This window comes from Crassostrea angulata, chromosome 6 (genome assembly GCF_025612915.1).
Source record: "Crassostrea angulata isolate pt1a10 chromosome 6, ASM2561291v2, whole genome shotgun sequence".
Lineage (NCBI taxonomy): Eukaryota > Metazoa > Mollusca > Bivalvia > Ostreida > Ostreidae > Magallana > Magallana angulata.
This window is the reverse complement of record NC_069116.1, coordinates 39,855,310-39,874,735: the sequence shown is the minus strand read 5'-3', so window position 1 is coordinate 39,874,735 and position 19,426 is coordinate 39,855,310. Positions and strand designations below refer to the sequence as shown.

At 30.8% G+C, this 19,426-nt stretch overlaps 1 protein-coding gene and 1 pseudogene across 2 annotated transcripts; one reads left to right on the top strand and one right to left on the bottom strand.

Moving 5' to 3' along the window:
- Positions 1 to 9,482: 9,482 nt before the first annotated feature.
- Positions 9,483 to 16,004, bottom strand: LOC128189283 (multiple epidermal growth factor-like domains protein 10). Of its 2 annotated transcripts, XM_052860837.1 has the most exons (6): positions 15,901 to 16,004; positions 13,726 to 13,784; positions 11,746 to 11,883; positions 10,653 to 10,779; positions 10,522 to 10,556; positions 9,483 to 10,032 (listed from the first exon to the last, which is right to left on the bottom strand). In XM_052860837.1, exons 1-6 carry the CDS (start codon positions 16,002 to 16,004, stop codon positions 9,557 to 9,559), a joined length of 939 nt encoding a protein of 312 aa, XP_052716797.1. In that variant the 3' UTR covers positions 9,483 to 9,556. The 2 variants fall into 2 exon arrangements, 1 of the variants encoding a protein (XP_052716797.1); XR_008244223.1 differs by lacking the exons at positions 9,483 to 10,032; positions 10,522 to 10,556; positions 10,653 to 10,779; positions 15,901 to 16,004 and adding an exon at positions 13,998 to 14,158 and having other exon boundaries at positions 11,828 to 11,883.
- A 2,696-nt stretch (positions 16,005 to 18,700) lies between these two features.
- On the top strand, positions 18,701 to 19,263 carry LOC128189287 (short-chain collagen C4-like; annotated as a pseudogene).
- Positions 19,264 to 19,426: the final 163 nt, after the last annotated feature.

Below are 19,426 nucleotides of genomic sequence, written 5' to 3'. Positions count from 1 at the left end.
TTTTTTCTGGTTCAAGATGTTAAACATGAAGCGTTGCCTTTTAAAAAACATCAAGGACAGTCGTATCGAAAACGGTTTTTATATTTTACATGGGAGGGGAAAAAGAGGGCGATTTTAATTTGCTTTTGTCCCTTATACCTTGATACGTTTATCATATACTCTTCAATTATAATTATAAAATATGAAACAAAAGGTCCATGCACCACATAGCTCATCTGAGCAGCAATAGCCATAAAAATCAGCATTATTGAGTCATCGTAGTATACATGTACAAAAATTCTGGACAATGAATTAGAATAGATCCTGTATAAAAAGATTCACAAATTTTCCTAGAATATTCTTATATTAAATATTCAGCCACTTTGTAACGGATAATGTCATAGTCTTTTCACATATTGAGCATTGCAGTTCTCAAGGAGATCTTATAAACATATAACTTACATCAACCTTTGAACCAATTGTGGGGTAAATAATTATCCAGAGGCCACAATCTAAAGAATCAAAAACCAACAATAAGTCAAAATACTTGCGTATAAGTAATACCATATATTGTAGCATTTAAGTTTTTAAAAAATATTTTTTTCTTATGTAAAATTTTACCCTCTAATGTGATTCAATCCTATTTACACAATCTGAGCATGATTTCTTTAAAGAAACAGCCTAAGCAATTTTTTTAAAATTAATTTTTAATATATACTATGTAAAAATCTGTATTCCCTCCAATTGTGGCCAAAGCCTACCTGCAAATATTGTGATTTTGACAACTTGAATCTTCACTATCTGAAGTTGCTTTCACTAAAGTAACAGCTTTATTGGTTGATAGGTCTTGGGGAAAAATGTTTTCTATATATTCTTAAATAAAAATTTCGACCCCTATTGTGGTCACAACCTTTCCCCGGCGAACATGACTTGAACAAATCTTCATTACTTGAGGATGCTTCCACACAAGTTACAGCTTTTCTGGCAAAACAGTTTTTGAGGAAAAAATTATAAAATTTGACCCAACATTGAAGTCCAGCTGTACTCCCAAGGATCATGTCTTGAACTAACCTAAGTCTACATGAGGATGATTCCTGATCGACAAGTTTAAGCTTTTCTGAAGATAATTGAATAATACAGAAATTTTTCAATAATTTTGATAATCTTCCCTTGAAAGAGGGCGGCCCCTTCATTTTAACAACTATTTTTAATAACCACAAAAACGTATTAAATGAGACTATGACATGATAAGCAGTAATTTTTGCAAATTAAGTATGCACAAAAAATTCAAATCCAAAGGAATAACCCTTTATACAAACTGAAATGTCATCTTTGCATTATATAAAAACACGTTAAAACAGAGATTAACCACTTCCTGCACAATACATGACACAAAATAAACAACAAAAAGTGTTTATTGCCAAATAAATTAAGGTAAAAACAAAATCAAGGTTTTGTACCATTCATGATATCAAAGTATCGATCGCTAAAATGAACAGACATAGAATCAAAACGAACACACTGGATCATTAGCTAACAGACGTATGATAAAGCTGTTTGAAAATTCACGTCACATCTTTCGACTATCATTCGGAATTTGTTTGAGAACCTTGAAATCGGTTTTGTTATATTTTAGTTATTCCTCAGTAAAAATATATTGGTGTGCTGAGTGTGCTCCTTTTTTGTACATATTTGATAAGTAGGTATAGAACAATAAATTTTGTTTGATTACAATTATGGTTTACTTTGAAAATCATTTTTATGATTTAAAAAAATGCAATCAAATTAAAAGGGATTTGTTCAATAAATCAAATAAATAATAAACAAACCATCGAAAAAATTTCGATCTTTTTAAGTCTCATTACCGTAACAAAAATATTTCTTTAAATATAATATTAAACGAAAATTCTAATTAAAATACATTATAACTTACAATAGATTAGAATGTATTCTTTAAGCTACTATCTATAAAACATCTCGTATCATTGTTTAATGTTCTTCAATTCACCATAGATTCAAATTTCTGATTAGATAAAACGGGCTACCATGATTTTTAAAAAATATTTTCTCGTTAAACTGTTTATTTCCGACGTACTTATTTTCGTTAATCTAAGTTTTTGGGGTGTTTTGGGTGACATGAAAACACCAAACTTTTTGTCAATACGTTTGAATACAAACAGCAGCTTTAAAATGCTGTTAAAATTAATTTGAATGTAGATACATGATCAGATCCCTGAACTAATGTCAATATTCTTTAAACGTAGTGTTCTTGAAGGAGTTAACTGTATTCTATCTTGGTAAGATCGTTCTTGAGATATTCAATCTGTTTTATTGGAGTTATCAATGCATGCTGGAATATCATACTCCCCGCCAATATCAACAATTCGGGAAACCCTGAGATCATCATATGTGACTTTTTGTTCAGCACATCTCTGAATAGGTTCGCTTTGCTTTTTCCTAAAAAAAAGAATTCGAATGCATTCAAGCTAACCAAATCAAATAACAAAAAGGTACTGCTTTAAGAAATATTTATAAAAATGATAAATAATGCTCACATTTTTTTATAACAAATAAGAAGGGCACACAACAGAAGTAAAATCAGTAGACCACTGGCAACGAGCAAGGAGGCCTCTGTGTTTGTCGAATTATCAAGACCAAGGTCAGGAGTAGTGCTTAAAGGTGCTGTCAGCATTTTTATGATTATGTACGTTAAAAATGACTAAGATTGTAGAACACTACATTTATAGTTTTCATACTTTAATGTAGATTTTTAATTTAATTTCCAATGTTACTGATTTCAATAAATACATGTAAATTAGAAAAGGGGTCGGTTGCATAATGTAAATGGTCCATTTTATCATTATTGTTATCACATAACTGTTTTGAATTTAAAAAATAAGGTGTTAGATTATTGCCGCATGAGGCTTTCATTGAACCGAATGTTGGAAATGTCGAAGTCCTATGAATGATATTCTCCGGATCAGGGTTAAAAGTAAAGTTAGGGACTGCTGTCCAGACTAGAAAAAATAAGTTATTTCAAGATATGAATAAGATCAATGTACTTCTAGTATGTAGATATTATCCGAAATTGAGTAATATTATGACGACTGTTCAATTTCGGACCATCACGTCTAGTCTCTTATTAGCTCCATGAACGTGGTTTAACTTGGTGATTTTTCTTACCTTGCTAAACAATTTGTGGGGTTTTTTTATTAAACACTGTGAAGTATTTAAAATACGCTTGTTCAGAAAATCTAAGGCTAATTACCTCCCCCCCCCCCTTCAACAAAAATATCCAACAAAAACATTAAAATGGTTTGTCTTTTAGAGTTTGTTGGTTGGTTTAGAATATTAGATGTTATTGAAAACTATCATCCAGGGCTTGTTGGTTGGTTTAAAATAGTAAATATTATTGAAAATAGGGAGATAACACAAATGAGTTGACACGTTGTAAATTAAGATATGTGAAACTGACCCTGTATATCAGACGATGAACATTACATGTAGCCTTATTTTTAAAAAAAGAATATAGGCAATGCTCAAGAGAAATGTTAAAACTTAATACTGTGACCCAAAGCTTAACTTTTAGTTTCATTTATTTTGAATGTTCAGCCTTTTCCAACAAATTCCATACAATTTTTAAAATAAACTAGTCAGTTAGTGCAACAAGTGTAATTCATACGATAAATGCAAACACAGGGGGGCGTAGTGTTTCAATATAACATCGAACCTGCACGTTGTAAATATGACCTATATACAAATTGTGCATAGTTCTGATTTTTGTCTGCTTTCGATCCAACATACCTTCAATAAAGCTCCAGTACATACATTAAAGATTGGTTGATAGTCGCTTTTTTTACGTAATGAATACGTAAAATTTGCCATTAAAAAACCAAGTATTTATCTGATTATGGTTATACAATTCTTATTTATTTACCCTTGAATTGTTCAATACATCCTTGTTTGGGATCGCATGTCTGCCGATAACTACAACTGCACATTTTACGACATCCTAATCCATAATAGCCAAATGAACAGTTGTTACGACATTCGGTTCCCCATGAACCAATGCAAGCTGAAAAGTCAAATCAATTATAAATTGTATCTTATTTATGTCTTTGATATTATTTTAAAGCACGCTCATACTAGTTAGTTTAAGCAAGCACGATGAGTTACCTTATTTATGTTAATGATCTAATAAAGTTATTCTTTGGGGATTTATGCGGGTAAGGCATATAGGTAACAAGCATTACAGTCCCAGGCAGCAGATGACATTTTTATAGCCTTAAACTCTAGTTGTAGAAAAGTGATCAGAAAATTATTTTACATAAACGTAATCATAGCCTAATGAAAACATTTTAATTTTTTTATAACGTTGCGATATTGTTGAAAAATAGATCCGTATAGTCAATCTCAAACATTTTTGATAAATGTTTTAAAAACATCTTTAAAATGATATTATTTTTATCGTAAAACTCAAATAACATTACTTAAACATTATTATCAACATTAAATATGACTAATCAGATACATTTTCAAAATTAAAACGTTTTAAAAGGGATTGATCTATTTGTTATTAATTTCTTTTGATACTACAATTATCCTTGTGGCTGTCTGTGAACTTATACAAAGAACATTCTACTGCATTAATAATTTGTTACTACATAACATCTTTGGAACATTTTTCAGAAATGTTAATGAAACGTTTGAATATCATTTTCGAAAAAAATATGTTTAATGTGAAAAAATAAAATTAAGGCAACACGAGACGTTCCTTAACTTTTATATAACTTCCCTTTATATTATATTCACTATTTATTCATATTTAAACCTGTTAATTCCCAAAAATTCGGGGTACATGACCAGGCTTTCTTCGGAGCTAGAATATTTCGAATTTTCCTTAAAATAGCATGCAAAATGCATTTAAATGCTTATAAATAAAGCCATACTATACAAATTCAATTAAACACTTTATATCTAAATTAAAAAAAAATCATATAACATGAAAATATAATTATAAAATTACTTAGTGGAAATCTTCACGTTATGGAGATAGGAAGAAATAGAAAAAATGGAAGATAGTCGCGTCTGACAGTCTGAACAGTTATATATAATTGTTGTTGATTTTAAATTCATGATCATGCTGACCAAGTTTCCGATTTCTACTAAAATAATGTTTATAGCAGGATGCAATGACCAAATCCTTGTCATCCAATATGCCGTTACATTTAAATACAGTAAATGTGGTTATCGAAAGTTAAAAATTCACAAATTGTGAAATGAGGCAAAGAGAGGCAGGCAGCAGATTAAAGTGAGTATAGATTTTAATAGATTCTAATAGAGTGATAACGTAGTCTTTATTCAAAGAGATTCATTTCATTATTTGCGGATAATTCTATCTTGTGTCTATTTTGTATTGTTTGTTAATTGACAGGGAAAGTCCTAAGGTAGCACCTGCATTTGAATCACATGTTATACCAAATAGAAAATACATTCTCAAAAATTCAAGATGACAATAAGTAGTGCTGGTATTAAAAGCTTTGTTGAATATATTATATCATACTTATAATGGACTTAATATATTTCATCGTAAGACTTTATATCATATTCATCAAACTGATCAAAGTCATACCCATGATAATTATTTGAATTTCTGAAACACAGACTGTCTAATACCTTCCCAGAATTTCAATGTACGTGCAATAGAAAATTCATCTTTTAGTTACTAAATAAGTCGCCCCGCGGGCTGACTAATAAGGTATGACGTTATCAAATTAGTAGTTGTGTCAATAAAGCAATAGCAATTTTCGAAACTACACACTGTGAAAGTGTGGTTTCTAATAGAAATGCTTGTCAGATTCAATAAACAAACTGTCTATAACATTTTTTGTTTAATAATCATCATCAATAATATCATAACACTCCTGCATTTCCAAATTATTTAATGTCCATAACAAGTATAATTTGTTTTAAATTACTAAATGTATCATGATTTATATGTCATAATATATAAATAATGTATATTATTCTCTCATCATTAGCTGATGCTTCTTAAGGACCAAAGAAAATCAGAAACACTTCGACATTCCTGATTTGTTTTAACAAGGTCTATAAACAACTCCCATTTAGTTAGTTTAATTAATTTTCTAGTACTTAGCAGTTAGATTAAGTTATATTTGCATGGATGTTTTAAAATTAATTAATGGGTTAAACATTACACATGTACGATATGTGATCAGTAACTTAATAAGTACACCTACATATTTAATTCAAATATGACATATCATTTTTATTTTATAAACTTCATTTCAGATTTCAGATTTTCTTTATTTCGTAACATGATATCGATGTTCGTCAACAAGATGGCACAGTTAATGCAGCTTTATCATTATTAATACAATCGATAACACTTTACAGTAAAGGTGGTAAATTTAACTTAAATTTGAAATTATCTTTTGTTATTTCATAACCCTTCTGAGAGAATTGATATTGCCTTTGTAAATTACTAATAATGAGATTTTATGTTTGTCACCCGTATATTTCAAGTTTGTAAAATTTTATTTCAGATTATCGCCTTGCTACTCTTTAAGGGGATAACAATACAGAAGAAATATCTAGGAGCAAGGATAAAGAGTCTATTATGACCAACATATATATGAGCCAGTTAATTGTAACTAGAGAACTAAAGGAAAAACACGCTTTCACTGGCATCAAGTTCTGCGAAATTCTCCTGTGTATGTATCATGCATTACTTTTCTAGATTAACTGTGGCAGCTGCAGTTTCATCAATAGTCTTTGACATCACTTTCCGCAAATTTATTTAAGGTGCCATGGGTATTTGAATTCAGTCAATGATCCTTTCAATTTATTTATATGAAACACGTGTATTGCATTTTAATGTATATGTAGTTTCGATTCAACTCAACAATAAAATTCATAAATTTTGATTGTTGTTAAATCATAACATTTCATTTTGTTTTTTAAACATTTATAGATTACTACTAACATAATTTTTCTTATTAATCAGTTGCTTTCTGCAAGGTCATTTAAGAAAACTATATCCTTTGAGACCATAAGTGAAAGGTTGGATCAGGATGTTTTGTGATTTACTTTAATTGAGTTAATGATTTAGCAGAACATGTATTGATATATTTGTTTGTTGTCATAGCTGTAGTTGATGTACCTACAGTATGAGCACATGTACTAATGTTATAAATTTGTTTTAGAAAAAAGAAAGTGATGACTATAAACCGATCAATTTTCTACATGTTCAGACGAAACTTACAGTATTACCATTTTTTTGAAATGTCACTTTTATAAAATTTACTGGTCTTCTAATATAACGTTCATTATTTTGTATCAAAGTTTTACTAAAGATGTTAGTATTGCTTTATTTTTGGTAACATTTATCTAGTCTACTGCAGGAAAATAACAAATATAAAGATTTTTGAAAACCTTATTGTAAAGTTTTAAAAAACAAAACAAAAAAATACGTAGGTTCCTATTCTTAAAAAAATTTCAACGTTTTAAAACGTAATTAAAAACGTTAATATCAATGAATTGTAATGTTTTAAGCAATAAACGCAACGTATACCTTTATAGCCCGTTTACTCTTAAGAAATAAGATGAAAATGAAAAAAACAGGCAAAGTTGAATCAATAACGAACTATTTTTTTTCGGTTATGCAATCATTGACAGGTAAAAATGTAAACTCGATATGCATGAGCAGCTTTTCAAAATCATCAGCTCTACATTATTTAACGTTTATCAGTGATCATCATCAATGATCAAATGATATTAATTTCTTTCTGTACCATGTGATATTAAAGAGATTCAATATAATGTTTTGAAAAAGGATATTTTTGTCGGGCGCCAGCAGGTAGTTGGTGATATGGTAACAAAGTAAAAGTGTCTGTGCGTTTCTTCGGAGATATCATTAATGTCTAGTTCAACCAAACGCTTTGTTTACGCAACGCAGCTCCGCTCAAAGAGATCGCGTTGTTGAAAAAGACCAGTTATTAAAAATATTTGATGTAATAATATAATAACATATATTGGTAATGTGTTACTTTGTCCTTATGTCTGCAAAAAATCTCTTATCTTTTTCATTTTTTTTGTCAAGTACACACAAATTATTTGCAACCGTTCTTTTGATGCTTGTTTTGACTTCTGTCAATGTTTTACTTGTCGTAAACTGTATTGAGTCAGGGTCAAAGTGATGAGAGATAAAATTTTATACCTTCGCATTTTCCTGAAACATTCATATAATCTTGACAGCACTCATATACCCCAACTTTACTGCAAGCAATTGTACAAAAGTAATTAATTATATACGTCAATCATTAACTCGTTGTAAAGAACAGTACTTTAAAAAATGAAGAACGACAATTTTTAGGTTGTGATAGTTGTTGGTAGAAAATAATATTTGAAACTTTATCAACATAACTAAAATCAAACTAACAAATGAGAAGGAAGAAAATTGTCTTACTCCCGCATCAGATGTTTCAACATACATGTAAATCAGAAACGGTAATAAAGCATTAATTATTCCCTGTGAATCCATTTGGCTCTGACTGGTTTGATTTGAAAATGCTAAAACCTATTGAACCTTACTTCACTTCAATAATGAAATATTGTAAATTTTTTGGTCAAAGTACAAGCTTATATGTGTCCTTGATCTTTGTAATCAGACTCATTGATATCATATATATAAGCAAAAACATTTCAATAACTCTAAAGTTGACATACACCTGCTCAAAGTGAAGGATATTGATATCAATAAAGTGCAGGAAAATTCACTGTATAGGAGGTCCTACTTCGCTTTGGCCGTTACTTGAATTGGCAACCTCTAAAACCCACTCTTAGCAGTGAGCTAACCGCGCTGACCACTCGGCTGTCTAGGCAAGTAAAACATTTTGCTTTCGATGACGATGAGATTTCGACTTTGCTATGACAGGATCTGCTACCGTCTCATAGGAAGTCAAAATGGCAACCTTATGTCAGGTTTTTGATTTTCTGGGTTTGTTTGGGTTTTTTCTGGGGTTTTTTACCTCTTGTATTCACAAGATCAATGATAATGATTTTATAACTTAAACAATGGCATTTTGGTTTTGAACTTATTCAAGTTGTACGAAAACAGGAATGATCTATTTAATTTTTATCCTTTCTTGATCTTATTTTAGTCCTCAGACTTTGAAGGAGGAAGATGTGAAAATTGTATGAGTTTAAGAAATAAAAGATACAAAAAATTATTCTTCATTTTTCTAGAGAGTAGCTAACGGTCTCATAGTGTGACCAACCGGAATTCAAGGCGCTAGAAATTAAAAAAAAGTAAACAGTATTTAATGACACTTGTAGAGAGGTTAACGTTAAATGCATACCCCTTTCCTTTTTGTTAAATACAAGAAAGATCTAATATCTTGAAAATAAAACGAATAAATGATATTATAACATTTTTAAAATAAACCTTTAAGTATTTTTACGACTGAATATGCAATGTCAACTATATTTCCCAACGCTCCTAATACTGTATATCCCGTCAAAAAAACATATGTTGTTCGTTTTGCTCTGTATTTTACTAAAAATTTAACGTTCTGTTGCATTTCACTGAACTGTACGGCCGATTCACCATAGATCGTTTGTTTCTGATTGGATGAACTATCCTTTCAATTTCTTCAAACGTTTCCTCTTTACACTGTTGGTTTTCATCGCAATTGTTGTCGTTAATTTGAGTTTCAGGGGATGTTCTTGGCGACTTAAAAACGTCATAATCGTTTGTCATTACGTTTGAATACGAAGACAAATGCTTTTCGCTCTTGAAATTGATGTGGTTGTAATTATCAGATCCCTTGCACCAAATTCCATATCCCTCTGGATCCAGTGTTTTTGAACGGGTAAGTGGTATTCTAGCCTGGTTAGATGGTTTCTTGGTTTCTACTGGTGTTATTACTCCATTTAAGTTGGGATGCAAATTACATACTCTTGTTGATGTAACACTGCTATTATCAACAATTTGGAAATCCCTGATATCATTGTAGATTACTTCTTGTCCATCTTTAATTTCAGAAATGTAATGTTCATGAAGTTAATTATATATATATATATATATATATATATATATATATATATATATATATATATATATATATATATATATATATATATATATATATAATCCAAAATGAGTGAAAGGTGATATCACACAGTATAAATAATCAAAAAAGAAAATGAACAGTTCCAAATTTTCTATTCACTAGCGCTTTCTGGATTTACATCCTTCTTCAGGTGAATGTACATAAGTTATGTAATTGTTTTTCTTAGAAACGTTTACTATGACGTCATGATGTAACGAGAGTCTTTTCAGGGATGGAATAAATACATAACGTCATATATATATATATATATATATATATATATATATATATATATATATATATATATATATATATATATATATATATATATATATATATATATATATATATATAAAATAAGAAATTATTTTGTCGAAACTTTCATTATAAAGTATCATATGATAAGTACCTGCATATGTCTTTATTGGTTTACTTTGCTTTCTCCTAAAAAAAAATTAAAATGATATACATTCTGCTATCAAAAATAAAAAAATCAAGAAATTGTTACTTGAGATAGTTCTAATAGTAAATAATACTCACATTTTACGATTACAAATAAGAATAGTACACAGCAGAAGTAAAATCAGAAAACCACTGACAACTAGCAAGGAATCTTTTATGGTCGTAAAACCACCCAGATCTGCGTTAGGAGTAGTGCTTAATGGTGCTGCCGAGGCTACAGTATTTTTATGTTAATGTACGTTAAAAAAATGAAAAAAATTACGTTCATAGTTTTTATTTTTCAACGATCGTTTTTACACTTAATTGCCAATGTTACTGTTCAACAAATTAAGTAAAATAAAAATAAGTCAGTTACACAGTGTATATGGTCCATTTTATCATTATGGTAATCATATATCTGTTATGAATTTTAATTTAGAAAGTGGGATGTGAAATAATCGCTGAATGAAGCTTTCATTGAACCGAATGTTGGAATTATCAAACTATTAGGATTTTTATTTTATTCTTTTTAATTTTCACTTATTCACATGTATCTCACGTTGTGAAAATGTAATAAGAAATCACCAACTAATAAAATCAATTTATGTACATGCATTCGTGTAAGAAGACGAGAATACCTGTCTACGTGCTATAATAATTTGGATTTGCTAATTTAAACAGGAATTTAGGAACCAAGTTCTGGTTTGTTTGACATTGGTTACATAAATTTTCTTAATCGTTTACTTGTTATGATGTTGATAACTTTTAGATTTGAATCTGATGTATGGTTGGGGTTTTTTTTTACCGTATCAGTGATTGGTTACAAATGAAGGTGATTGCTTTATAATCATAGCTCAAAATTGCGAAAGGCCTGAATATTTATAAATAACAATAAAAAGGATTGCTTAAACATTTTAAGTACAGATGATTAATTAACTAGGCAATACGAGTAAAATTGGAATTTCTAATAAATACTAACGACAGTAAGTAGTGTTATAATATAACATTGAACTGTACACAATACGATACATTATTGTACATAGTTCTGGTTTTTGTTTCATCATACTTTCAATCTGTGTTTAAGGGTTATTGAATGTTTTTTGGACATGTAATGAATACATAATATTTTCTATTTAAAAACAAAAAAATATAAATCATTTTAAGATAAAAACATTTTTCTTTAATTATTTACCCTCAAGTGACTTTATACATCCTTGTTTTGGATCGCATGTCTGCTTATAACTACAACTGCACCTACTACGACATCCGTGTCCATAAAAACCGCGTGTACAGTTGTTCCGACATTCCACTCCCCATGAACCGATGCAAGCTGAAAAGTACAAGTAAGTCTATGACCAATTTTATCATATTTATGTATTTTATATTATTTTTAGCTTACTAAAGTGAAAGCTCAAGTGAGCTTTTCTGATCACATTGTGTATGTCGTCCATTTGTCCGTCTGTCTGTAAACTTTTCACATTTTTAACCACTGGGCCAATTTCAACCAAAAATGGCACAAAGGATTCGTAGTCAAAGGGGATTCAAAGTTGTAAAAACTAAACACTACATCTTTTTTCAAGGAAAGACAATTAGGAATTATTGAAAAATTTTGGCTAGGAAAGTTGAAACTAATCTGAAAGAATCTCCAGTTAGTGAAGATTCAAACCTGTAAAAATCATGGTCCCCCGGGGGTAGGTTAGGGCCACAATGGGAGGGGGTCGAATTTTTTCATAGGAATATATAGAGTAAAAAATCTTCAAAATTCTTCTCAGAAACCAATGAGCCAGAAAAGCTGAAACTTGTGTTGAAGCTTCCTCATGTAGGTAAGTTCAAGTTTATTCAAATCATTACCCCCGAGGATAGGGTGGAGCCACAATGGGTGGTCGAATTTCTACATTGGAATATTTAGATATATATAGTAACTTTTTAAAAAAAAACTTTTCAGAAACCAATTGGCCAGGAAAGCCAAAATTTGTGAGGAACAATCATCAGGGAGGGTTTATTTAAGTTTGTTTAAATCATGATTCCCATGGGAAGGATGGGATAACAACGGAGGGTGGGAGCACATTTTTACAAAGGATTATATAGAGAAAAATCTTTTTAAATCTTTGTATATAAAGCCATTAACATAGAAAAGCTGTAACTGAAAGCAACCTCAGATGATGTAGATTCAAATTTCGTAGAATCAAAATCTTCAGGAGAAAGGTGGGGCCACATAGGAGATCCAATTTTACAAAGGAAACATTTTAATTATTAACACAAAAAAAAACCCTGAAATAAACAATTCTATAGGATCTTTTTGTGAACTGCAATGCTCATCATGTGATATGACTATAAGATATTCAGTTTAAAAAACTTGATTATAAACATTAGAATATCCAGGAGGAGAATGGATTTTTATTTTTACAGGATATACATGTATTATCGTACATTGTCCAGATATTTTGTATTATGACTAAATTTAGCTTAATTTCTCATGCCTCAGGTGGGCGATGTGACCAATGGGCCTCTTGTTTAAGAACTCTCATACTAGTTTGTTTTGACCATACTGATTTACCTTATTTATGTTACTGAACCCCCAAAAAATATTTTTTTGATGATTTATGCGGATATAAACATAAAAAGCTATTGCAGTAAATTACATAACCTGCGTTACAGATTATGTTTAGTTTACTTGCAATGAACGCAATAACCTTAATGAGACACCAAAGGAAACTTTAAACTTTTTTTATTTACATCCATCTTCAAAATACTACAAACATGTAATAATATCAACATATTAATAAAAAACAAGACATAATGTATTTAGATTGATAGGGGGCTGTTCATAACTAAATGACGAAGGATTATCTTCACCGTTGATAATTCAGTTTATACACTATATTACATTTAGATCAAGTTTTGTCATTTTTAAATTCATTGTGTAAAATCCTCTTATTTAACTCTTAAGAAATAAAAATAAATAAATAAAATAAATCAATGTATAACAATAACAAGTTTTTTTTTAAGGAAATAGTTGAGAGAATAAAATTGTTAATTCATTTATATGCATAAGCAGCTTTTCAAATTAATTATGCTCTTCATTATATTCCAAAAATCATAATGATCTGAAGGATATGTTTGTAAATTGTAATGAGTCAGGGTCAAAGTGATGAGAGAGAAGGAATCATACCTTCGCATTTTCCAGAAACATTCCTGTAATCCTGACAGCACTCATATACTCCTGTTTTACTGCAACAATTGTACAGAGTTGATTAAGTTTATATCTAAATTATTACATCGTTAAATATTTAAAACAGAAAGAGGGATAATTATATTAAATTATGATAGTTGTTGCACAATGGTAGATTAGTAAAGAGAACTTTGATCTTTAGTATTTTATCTACAGAATATGAACATGAACTTTAATTTAACTAAAAAATAAAAAGAATAAAATGTTCTTACCTGTCAAAACACTCTGATGTATCAGATGTTTTAGTATAAATCAAGAATGGTAACAGAACAATGACTATTCCATGTGAATCCATTTTGTTCTGACCGTCTTCATTTGAGACAACGCTCAAAGTTATTGAACCCAACTTGACTTCATACGGAAGTATTTGTAAAATGTCTTAAGTCCATTGTTATACATTTCCACTTGAACGTTGTAATCGGGCTCATAGAACTATTCTAGCACGTGTTATGAATAAATTATATGAAAGAAAACTTTACAATTAAATTAACATGTAGTTTTTCATTATTTTGTATTGCAATTATTCATGGAACATTTCAAAACATAAGAATATACAATTTTGAAATTTAGAAAGTAGTTATTGTCAACCCATACACACCTACTTTTTGATTTTGGATGTAATTGTAAACATTCAAAAGTAAAAAACATATGCCAATAAAAACATAGATTCGTAACATAATTTCATTCAGCGTCTGTGACCAGTCTTGCTCAGACATATTAAACCAACTCAGTGATTTGTCTTGTCCTCATTAATATCTAAATGACGATTGACTGCCGAACACGCCCCACCAATCTCGTGATAAAAACGCAAAAAAATTCAACTACTGCATGACTCTATGCCTGTACATGTTTTGAAAGTGCGGGGCCACACTCATCTAAAAAATCTTGAAAAGCAAAACGTTACTTTTCAAAATCCTGGAAATCCTAATTCGTGGGGAGAGGGGGGTGGGTGCGTTGAAGGGGGGGGGGGCAAGTATACTTTTAACTTCAATTTATCTATTTACGTCATTATTTTCAATTCATTTTTCAAGTGCTCCCATAAAAGTGGGGGTGGGGGGGGGGGGCAACTCCATGCTAACTTAATTTTTTGTATGTAAAATTAAAAAAAATCTTTGCTGCGTAAAAAAAGTTCCCCTGCCCCCCACCCCCGATGCTACGTGCCTGAACAGTTTATTTTAAATAGAAAATTTATCCAAGCAATTGAACCCTCGTCTCGTTCAACCAAACGCTCGGCTGTCGCCGTTAATCTCCGACAAGCAAGAGAGACTCTTTGCTTGTCGGAGATTTACGGAGACAGCCGAGCGTAGAGTACGATACTATATTGAACTCTGGCGTAAGAATACATACAACTACAAAACATATCTAAATTGTTCGCACCATTTAAAATCTGACTATTTTCACGGTATTTATAAATAAGTTTCCTTGAAAAACAATGGTTAAGCATACATTACTTCGAGTTTATCAATTATTCTCAAGAACTAAGTCTTGTTAGCGGCGATGATTTGTGCTTTGGTCCAAACACTGTTTCACTTTCGGTTTGCCAGAGTGACTGCATAGGAGAGTTGATTAAAATCAATTCCCAAAAATGCATGTGTTTCTGGCTTTATTACATTAAACAGGTTATATGCATTAGCAACGATTATAAACAAAAATACTCTATATCGTATCACTTGAAATAGTAAGCAAAAAATAGATAAAAATCATATAAAAATGTAATATTTTTGTACTAAATTTGTGTTAATTATAAAGTAATGTAAAATAGGGACTCGTACCTTTGCATTTTCCAGAAACATTCCTATAATCTTTACAACACTTGTAGATTCCTGTTCTTCTGCAAAATATAACAAACCGGTATAATTTCACATTTTGAAAGTTAAATCACTTTAAAATATATGTTAGAGGAAGTATTTATGAAATGTTTTTGTTAATTAAAATAATATCCAGTATTTCGTATGCCTTACAACGACAGATCAAAATCGGCTACATGGGCAGTGTTATTTTGATTAGATTGTAATGTTTATGCATAAGAATCAGATATTGTTTTTCTTTTAAACGCACTCTCTTTATCGAAAATTCTCTTAAATTCACACTAAAAAGTGAAAGAAATAGTCAGACTCGTTAAAACACACTGGATTTTTGAAAGCTTCAATATAATTCAGGTACATGTATAAAATTAGAACAAAGAATGTCTTCTTCAAATCCATTTTGTTTTGTTCCATACAAATTAGGGGGAAATGGCGCAAGGTTATTGATGTAAAAATGTATTCACACATATCGTTGCTTTTAATGTAATGTAACATAGTCTGGTGAACGACTTGCACGTATTATCACACAGCAAGAATGTGTTTTAAAGAACAAGTGGACTTAAGCTATAGAAAATGGGCCTTTTTCAGTGCCGTTTTTTGTAGAAAATATCAACCAATTTTCTCGTAATATTTAAGCACTAATGGATACTTCTGATTTATATGCACGCTTTAATTTACCAAAATTAGCATACAGTTTAAACAATTGAGGATTTTTAATGCCTATAGAAAATCTTAATCCGCAAAAATCCTGCCAACTTTGTGTCTATTTAAATATTTACATCAACATTATTCTGTTGGTGGATCGACTGGCGCGTTTGCTGAATTATACATGTATTTTAAGCTTCATTTTACGTCAAAAAACCCCCAAATAAAGCTTTGAAGTTGCATATGACCATATTAATCAAACAAACATCCCTGACCATACAAAGTTGAAGGAAAACGATTTAAAACGTGCCTGTATTTTACAGTGAGCACATTTGACAAGACTACCTGGATAGAACGCACGTGACTGTTTGAAATGATATACGTTGTTTCAAATATTGGTCACCCAGGTAATAGCTGGCCTTTACTATATATAGGAAGAACCTTGATATTTTCACATTTTAGGTACCACCCTAATGATGTACAAACTTTTTTTATATTCACATGAGTTTTCTAAATGTATAATGCGTCTTTTAGTTTTCCATAAGTTTGTACACAGTTAGGCTGACAGTACACAAAGGCTTGAAATGAATGTCCGTCCTTGATTTACTTTACAAAATCACGGATGACGACTGACCCCTACTTTGTTGTAAAGCTTCGCGCTATTCATATACACTTTCATTTTATACCGTGGCCTATAAGTGCACTTGTCCTTTACATATAAAAATTTTAAGTACCAAGGCGTTGTCCCCCTACTTTTTGCAGCACGTTAAAAAATAATGTGAGAGTAAGAAAATCAACAGCGAAATTGAAGTTATAGATATACCCCCCCCCCCTCTTCCGGATTAAAATGTTTATGATTTTAGAATTTGCCTTTTTTTTTTTTTTTGGCCTGTCAAGATATTTTGGATGAGTGTGCCCCTTTCAAAAACGATGCTACGTGCCTGAACGAACAATCTAATGCAGTTGAACATTATTCTCTCTCTCCCTTTCTATTATGAATTAAGTTATTTTATGAAGAGAGGCGCAACGATTTAAATATAGAATTTATTTTGCGGTCGTCAGAATGAAAAAGGAATATTTATATCATGTATAAATGTAAAACTGTATGTCAGCTTTATAATTGACAAACCTTCATCGAATCTTCTCTCACCATTTTTAAATAAAATTAAAGTATATAAGCAAATGATCTTTGCAATATTGTTTATCAGTAACGAAAGTCACGCTCAATACTTATGCAAACATATCCGTTAATTTTCTGTGCATGTGAACCACCCCCATCATACAGCTCTTCCGAACGCGGAGGACTGAACAGTCTTGTTACTTAAAGTTTTTGATTACAAAAATTATCGACGATTTTGATGTTAAAACACCAACAGCGATAAAAAAAATTCTTAAATTTCTTTTTTTTAGTTTTGTACCATTTGAAAGCTTAATCATCCCTTCATGATTAAGATCTAAAAGAAATTTCAATTAAAAAGTTTAAGAGCGGTTTTGAAGGAAAATTGAAGACCTTAGTTTTTCCGTGTCAACTAAACACTGCTCCGCGTTCTGCAGAGTTCTCCGCGTTCGGTAGAGCCGTAAGATGGGGGTGTGAACGAGTAGGTGAGAGGAGGAAACCAATATTTGAATAGAAATGCTAGTCTAGTCAATCTCAATTCGATTTAACTTTAATACACGAGGAAACTTTAATCCTTGTGAATGTTTAGTGATCTTAAAAGGAATTTGTATTTGTATCACAGGGAAATAGAGAAATAACAAGTGGACGCGGAAATTAGAAATATCGAAAACGCTTAGAAACATTCCCGATGATGACTTGTTCTTAACTTGCACCTTCCTTAAAACAATAAATATATTCTCTGTGATTTTATTTCTACTTTCATAAGGGAAATATTTTTGATGACTTCTACACCTGGTCGATTAATTCGACTCTTTTGGAAGCTCTCAAGTCCGGACACAACAAATTTTATGTGTTTTATAAAGTCATTGTTCTAAGGATTTAGGAGATATTAAGTGTTTTAATTTTTTACAAATGAGAGAGAGAGAGAGAGAGACCATTTAATAATGATAAATGTACAGTACACTGCAGTCGTTTGAAGACAATACACCTAGCCTCCTTGTTTCAGACCGCTAAAGTTTTTTTTTTAATTTTTAAATGAAGATTGTCTTCAATCCATATACACATCAAATTTGAGAAATAATATAATTTATATATATATATATATATATATATATATATATATATATATATATATATATATATATATATATATATATATATATATATATATATATATATATATATATACACACACACACACACAATGTACAAACTTAAAATAATGACTACTAGTATATTGCAAGAAGAGAGTCAACTACCTCTTGGGTCTCAATTCGGGAAATTCAGAGGGTTAACAAGATTTGTGACACCACCATTTAGTGCCGTTCTTACCCCCACCCCCTTTGCAGACTTTTAAGTTGACATTTGAATTGTTTGATTGAAGTTTTAAAATTGGCATGCAAACCATAATGTACAAAGGTATTGCTGGTGGAGGAGATTACGATATCGATGGATACGGTGTCAATACATTTCGTCTCCCTCATAATCCGGATCCAGCCTCATCAGATTTTCCCACTCATTTACAAAATAACAACAGAGCATCGTTAAGCTTTATACATAGATTAGAATACCAATACACGTGCATTGATGTTGCAGTAGATGACGATGTCCCCTGTGCGGTTTGTGATGTTGCGCATGTGTCATCTGTCATTATGATTCCTGCCAAGATGATCTGTCCAGGGATGGTCTATTGAATATGAAGGAGTTTTAACAGCAGGGCTTCGAACCTCTGATCTTGCGGCTAACGAGTATTTGTGTGCCGATGAAAATGCTGAATATCTCGGAGAAGGAACTCGACAACAAGACTATAATGGAAGGCTGTTTTATCCCGTCCAAGCAGCCTGTGGTTGCCTTTCATGTCCGCCGTACAAAGAGTCACAACTGATCTCTTGTGTAGTGTGTTCAAAATAAAAGACTCATAAACAGCTCAGGTTCTTGGTGGCGTTTTAATCAAATAAACAATGATGTCGCTTTAAATAATATGTGAATGTCAATATAAACAATATATGAAAAATTATTATTCTTTGACAAATATACCTAGGCGAGATGTTATCGAAGACAGTTTTTTTTAAAT